Here is a 7,241-nt window from a genome sequence, read left to right as displayed (position 1 = left end):
TTTTGAAGATAGTGGTAGCACCTGCTCTCCCAACTCACCATATTTGCAAATTAGATAACTGTAGAAAGATTCAAATGTGAAAAGAACACCTGAGATAAGAAACCAAATTTCTGCTTTTAAAATTCCTGTTTTTTTTCTATTCTAGTTCCATCCATTTCTGGAGAAGAATGAGTTTTGCAATATTTCCCATTGGAAATTGCACTTGGACCAAAATGGAGATGTAGCTGCAGATCTGAAAGTCATAAGTTGGGTGCTTCTTCCCAAGTTGAATCCAATTGACAAGCAATTGGGGAGTTTTGAAAGACAGAGATTTATTATCAACAGAGATATTCTGTCATGGCTGAAATTGCGCAACAAGGTGGGAGAAATATAGATGTTCTTATGTCTTAACCGGGAGACTACTATAGACCACTGTCAAAGGGGAGAAGCTTTGCAATGTTTTACAGCCTTTAAGAATCCTTTGCAGATCCTACCAGTCATACGTTTCTTTCTTCACCACAGTTTTATTCTACTTTTATCAATCCAACAGAATAAAACTTTAATAAATCTTTTAGGAAAAAATATTATAAAATTTAACATGAATACACTATCATACTTTAAGTCATGGATACATTGAAGAATGGAAGATTTAATGTTGATACAATCATGAAAAAAAACCCCACTGGTTTTCATTAATGCTTAAGATTTTAATTCCATCCCTCCAGACTTAATTAAGTAGAAAAGTCCTTTATTCCAAAAGCAAAAGGGATTAACTAAATGCAGAATATGTCAATAGTTGCATCTCCTGCAAATATTTGTAACTACTTAGAGAGTTTTATATTAACTAGGTGAAGCTACTATTTAGCAACCTGGAACAAAGGAGAAACTTCCGAACAGTGAGGACAATTAACCATGGAATAGCTTGCCTTCAGATGTTGTAGGTTGCTCCATCACTGGAGGTTTTTAAGAAGTGACTGGTCTGTCACTTGTCTGAAATGGTATAGGGTCTCCTGCTTGAGCAAGGGGCTAGACTAGAAGATCTTCAAGGTCCCTTCCACCTCTATTCTGATTAATATTCATGTTCACCTCCATTTTCCAGGATGATGAATTCTAACGTATTTTCTTTTGCACTCATTCTTTGTCTGCTTAGTCTCTGCCTCAGTCCAAATGTGTGGGAAATTGTCATCCTGGATTTGTCAAGCGGTCTCGAGAAGGAGAACCAGTTTGCTGCTATGACTGCATTCCTTGTCCGCAAGGGACCATCTCCACTCAGGAAGGTGGATGACATCAAAGAAAAGAGCAGGTTTTGCAGGAGTAGATTCATCCACAGTATTTTCATGAAAATCAAAGCTGCGTTTTCCAAATTGAGAATTTCCATCCATGGAAAACTCAACAAGCACTAAGTTGGTTGAAATCAGATCTATTAAAGTCCAAATCTGGACTTTACTTTTTTTTTGTTTCCTTGTGTTCAACTGATTATTAACCACTGATACTGCAGGTTGCTCTTACCACTGCTCCAGTGATAGATAATTCCAGACTATTTTCATGACTAGCTTTTTCTTCCAGGTTTCAAAATTTCATTAGATGAAATAAAGTTTCATTATATAGTCCAGTATGTTTAAAAAATGATGTATTGCAGGACTCAAAAAGTGTACCTAAAAAGATTAATTGATTATTATCCTCTAGTACCGTGTGCTCAAATAGAGGTTCTGCACATTAACATGAAATTCTTCCAGTCCTAAGTCTTTCCAAAATCTATAGATCAGTGGGGGCTCATATATCAATTGTAGTAAGTTTATGTAAGCAGTGTCTACACCTTGGTTGAGCAATTCCATATATATATATATTTATATTTATATTTATATTTATATTTATATTTATATATATATATATATATATATATATATATATATATATATATATATATATATATATATATATATATATATATATATATTTTTTCTGAGGTTCTCATGGGTATTTGCATGTGGATCTTTGGTTGTTGGGTTTTCTCCCGCGTAAGATTGAAGTATCTAGGCAACGTTTCGATGAAGTCTCATTCATCATCTTCAGGCTTCTGTCTCCGGCTCTGTGCTTCTCAGAGTAATGTGAGATTGCAGCTGCTTCTCTCCTTTTAACTGCCAGTGGGGTGGGACTTGATTGGGTGGGGGCTTGGCTGTGTTCTGATTGGGTGGGGGTGTGTTCTCATTGGTAGGGGGTTTGGCTGTGTTCTGATTGGTTGGGGGTTAGCCGTGTTCTGATTGGTTGGAGGCGTGTTCTGTTCAGGTGGGGGCTTGGTTGTGCTCAGGTTAGTCTTAGTTGCTAGGGATTTGAGCTGGTGAGCTGTGATCTTGCTGTTTGGCTTCGAGTTCGTGGTCGTGCTGCATCTTCATAGTGGGTGTCGGTTTGCTTCATGTATGGCTCGGAGGGGTTTGAAGTGGGTAGTGATGCAGCTGCAGTGCAGCTTCTGGTCCGTGGTAGTGTCTCATCTTCTGAGTGGGTGTGAGTCTGTTTTCTACATGGAAGTGTGGTGGTGGCATCTTGTGTGGCTCTCATGGGTGTGGGTCTGGTGTCCTTCTTCATGTTAGGTACTCGTCTGTTCATGAGGGCGGGTTTCCAAATGGCTGGAAGGCGGGAGGTGTCATCTCGTTTGTTCATGCTGTGTGGGCATTTTTCTATCTCTATGGCTTCTCTGATTATTCTGCTGTTGAAGTGTTCGGTTTTGGCGATGGTTCTGGTATTTTTAAAATCAATTTCATGTCCTGTGGCTTTGAGGTGTTGGACCAGGGAAGAGGTCGTTTCTTCTTTTTTGATTGAGTTCTTATGTTCTTCAATGCGTGCACTTATTCTTCTGTTAGTTTGTCCAATGTATGTGGTAGGGCAGGCAGTGCAGGGGATTTCGTATACTCCTTGGTTTTCTAATTCGATTTTGTCTTTGGGGTTTCTTAGGATGGTGGATATTTTTCTGTTTGTGCAGAATGCTGTTTTGATGTTGTGTTTTTGGAGGATCTTGCTAATTTTGTCTGTAGTGCCTTTTATATATGGGAGGAGGGCTTTGCCGTTTTCTTGTTCTCTGTCTTGGATTTTGGTTGGGGTTTCTTTTTGGATTAGGTGGGTAATCTTCTTTCTTTGGAATCCATTGGCTGTAAGTACGTTGGTGAGAGTGTGTAGTTCGGTTTTTTGGTGTTGTTCATCGGCTAAGCATTTTGTTCTGGAGATGAGTGTCTTGGCTACGGAATTGATCTGTGCTGGGTGGTGGTGTGAGAGTGCATGTAGATAGCGGTTTGTATGTGTTTTCTTCTGGTAGATGGTGTGTCCTAGGGAGCCATTGGATCTTTTGTATACCAAGACATCTAGGAAAGGAAGTTGATTGTTGGCTTCTGTTTCCATGGTGAATTGTATTTGGGGTGTAGGCTGTTGAGGTGTGTGAGGAAGTTGTTCAGTTTTTCTTTCCCGTGTGGCCAGATTATGAAGGTGTCATCTACGTTTCTGAGCCAGAGTTTGGGTTTGTGGTCGTATTTTTCTAGAGCTTGTGTTTCAAAGTGTTCCATGTAGAGGTTTGCGATGACAGGTGAGAGGGGTGATCCCATGGGTGCTCCTTCTATTTGTTTGTATTTTTGTTCATTGTAGGTGAAGTATGTATTGGATAGGCAGTGGTTGGTCAGATCTAGGATGTGCTTGGGGGGGTTGTATTTGTTTCGGATGGCTGTCAAGGCTTCTTTTATTGGCACTTGGGTGAAGAGGGATATGACATCGAAGCTTACTAGTAGGTCGTTAGGTTGTAAGTTTTGTTTCTTTATGATCTTGATGAACTGGAATGAGTTTCTTATGTGTGAGTTGATGGATTCTGCATAGGGTTGTAGTTGTTTGGCAAGAAATTTGGCCAGGTTTTGTAGAGGTGAGCCTATGGAGCTGACTATTGGTCTGAGTGGGGTTCCTTCTTTGTGTATCTTGGGGAGACCATACTCTGAGAAGCACAGAGCCGGAGACAGAAGCCTGAAGATGATGAATGAGACTTCATCGAAACGTTGCCTAGATACTTCGAATCTTACACGGGAGAAAACCCGAACAACCAAAGATCCACAAACAAATACCCCGAGAACCTCAGAAAACATATATATATATATATATATATATATATATATATATATATATATATATATATATATATATATATATATATATATATATATATATATATATTCTGTCCCACCTGTATCCACAGGTGAGAATCTCAAGTTACAGAGTTCAAATACTTTACACAAACAAAACCAGAGACAGAAGATTCAATTGCTCTGTTATCACAGTCATTTGGCAATCCTCCTAGAATCTGTCTGGCAATTCTGTATAGTTCGTAAATCACAACGCTGTAGTCAGACGCACTTCTTTCCAAGGCAAAATCCACTTTGTTTCCAGCAAAGATTATGAACTCGTACGCTCCCTTATATCCTCTGAGAGAGGGCATGTCAGTCTCATTAATTAATCCTTTGTTGGATGTCTCTTTTCTCATTGAGATTGATATCTCAATCTTCTCCTAGTTCTGGCATCCAGCCAGCATCCGGCAGTTTCATCACTGCTTGAAGCCTCTGACACACTTTCCTGATTAACAGTTAACACCTACGGTGCAATCAGGGAAGTAGATTCAGGGGAGGGAGTGGACTCTGAAACCTCCAATAAATCAGGCTCATATCTCAAATCCAACTCCTCTCCCTCTACTTGACTCCCCTCTAAGTCACTTAATAATGCAGGCTCGAATCTCAGTGCCAGATCTTCTTCATCGCTCGAACCCACATCTGCTGACTGATCAGGTTCAAATCTCGGAGTCACAACACACACAAACACTCTCTCTCTCTCTCACACACACACACACACATATATATATATATACACACACACAAACACACACACTCTCATATAGTTTGTGTGAGAAAGAGACAGGGGTGATGGAGAGACAGGGGTGAGGGAGAGACAGGGGAGAGGGAGAGGGTGAGGGGGGGGGAAGGAGGGAGACGTATTCTTGCTATTTTTGTTTTGGGAAAGTGTTAAAAATGCATTTGGAAATGTCAACTGTTGTCCTAAGAAGCTACTTCTTAAAATGTAAATTGGGAGATTGTTAAAACAAATAATCCTTTTGGTATTTTCAGACACAGAAAAATGCACCAAGTGCCTGGATGATCAATATCCAAATGAGGATCGAGTCCAATGTATCCCCAAAATTCCAACCTTCCTTTCTTATGAAGAATATCTGGGTATCATTCTGGTCTCTTTTGCCTTAATTTTGTTCCTAAGCACAGGCCTTATTTTAATCGTATTCGTTCAATACCGAGAAACTCCCATTGTCAGAGCCAACAACCGAAACCTCTCTTATATCCTCCTGATTTCCCTCCTGCTTTGCTTCTTGTCTTCTCTTTTCTTCATTGGTCAACCAAGGAAAGTTACCTGCCTTCTACGACAAACGGTTTTCAGCATCATCTTCTCAGTTGCAATTTCTTCTCTCCTGGCCAAAACGATCACAGTGGTGCTGGCTTTTCTGGCCACAAAACCAGGAAACCAAATGAAGAGATGGTTAGGGAAGAGCTTGGCCAACTCCATCATCCTTTCTTGTTCTGCTGTTCAAATTATCATCTGCTTCATTTGGCTGGGAGTTTCTCCCCCATTCCCTGACTCTGACCTTCACTCCCAGCCTGGAGGGATCATCCTGCAATGCAACGAAGGGTCTGTCATCATGTTCTACTTCAGCCTTAGTTACATGGGTATCTTGGCTGCCATCTGCTTCACGGTGGCTTTCCTGGCCAGGAATCTGCCTGGGACTTTCAATGAAGCCAAGTTGATCACCTTCAGCATGCTGGTCTTCTGCAGTGTCTGGGTGAGTTTTGTGCCCTCCTACCTGAGCACCAAAGGGAAATACATGGTGGCTGTGCAGGTCTTTTCCATCCTGGCCTCCAGTGCGGGTCTGCTGGGCTGCATCTTCATCCCCAAATGCTACATTATCATTCTGAAACCAGGCCTGAATACAAAGGAGCAGCTTATGACCAAAAGAAATGTAGAAATGTGAGGCAGAGGAAATTTAAGTCTGAACATTTTCCAATAGGCCACACCTAGAAAATGACCCAAGCATATTCTCCATATATAATAGGCCAATGTTTTGTTTGAAATAATTAAACGGTATTTGAAAGATAGTGATTTTTTTAATCCTCAAGGCACTATATCTGTCCACTGTCCTTAGCCTACCTGAAGTCTAACATGCCATACCCAGATTTTTGGAACATGTCACTTCTGCAACAGGAATCTTGTTGATATGCCAAAAAGATCAGTTTATCCATCTCAGCAAGTTCTGTCAATTTCAACAACCATTCCTTCATAGGGGGTGGTGCTGAATCTTCCCAACTTTCTGCCTATAATAATCTTGCCACAGTAATCATATATTGAAACAATCTTAGACAGCATTTTTTGAATTGTTCATTCACCAATCCACAAATGAAACATTTGAGCCTAAATGGAATATTTCTCTTTAAAATCCTCTGTATCTATATATGAGTTTCAAACCATTTTTAAAGCTTTTTACATATCCACTAAGGATGATATAATGTCTCTTTATGTTGTTCATCTTTCCAACTCAACAAAGCTTTTCAATAAAATGTCCATGATGTAGTCTCTGGAAGTCTGAATGAAACTGACTTGAATTCAGTATCATTGTCATTTTCTTGTGTACACTATGGCGTATATTAAAATGAAATTCTGATGCACTGCTCTCAAAAATAAGAAAATGCCACCCACAACAGTATTACCATCCCAAGCATGATGATAATAATTACAACAATACTAATATAATAACAGCAGCAGCATCCCAAAATGCCAAATTATACAAAAATATATACATGTCAGTCCGTCTTGAGTTCATAGCAATAAAAAGAGTCTTGAGAATTTAAAAGGTTGATACAAGCATAAGAAGATATACTCTACCCGACTCTGTAGTTTCTTCCCCAAACCCCAAAAACTTTAACCTTAGACTGTCTACTATTGACCTCACTCCTTTCCTAAGAGGTCTGTAGGGGGCGTGCATAAGCACACCAACGTGCCTACCATCCCTGTCCTATTGTTTCTTTTATTTTTCTTTTTTCTTATATGTACTCATTTCATGTATTCATAATTATGTATACACTTTTACTTATCTCATAAACAATTGACAAATAAATAAATAAAATAAAATAAATAAAATAAAGATGGTTGGGAAGAGCTTGGCCAACTCCATCAACCTTTCT

At 39.6% G+C, this 7,241-nt stretch overlaps 1 protein-coding gene across 1 annotated transcript in view; it reads left to right on the top strand.

Moving 5' to 3' along the window:
- LOC113454099 (vomeronasal type-2 receptor 26-like) overlaps window positions 1–6,173 on the top strand; it is an 8,666-nt gene extending 2,493 nt beyond the window's left edge. Inside the window, exons 2-4 of the mRNA XM_087927637.1 lie at window positions 146–358; window positions 1,130–1,256; window positions 5,124–6,173. Coding sequence (XP_087783763.1) covers window positions 146–358; window positions 1,130–1,256; window positions 5,124–6,034 — 1,251 coding nt within the window. The 3' untranslated portion in view covers window positions 6,035–6,173. The remainder of the gene's footprint in view (window positions 1–145; window positions 359–1,129; window positions 1,257–5,123) is intronic.
- The last annotated feature ends 1,068 nt before the right edge of the window (window positions 6,174–7,241 follow it).

The sequence above is a fragment of the Pseudonaja textilis genome, chromosome 2 (assembly GCF_049901715.1).
Source record: "Pseudonaja textilis isolate UNSWEBS1 chromosome 2, rPseTex1.2, whole genome shotgun sequence".
NCBI lineage: Eukaryota > Metazoa > Chordata > Lepidosauria > Squamata > Elapidae > Pseudonaja > Pseudonaja textilis.
The sequence above is the reverse complement of the archived record's forward strand: the minus strand, read 5'-3'. Positions and strand labels throughout refer to the sequence as shown.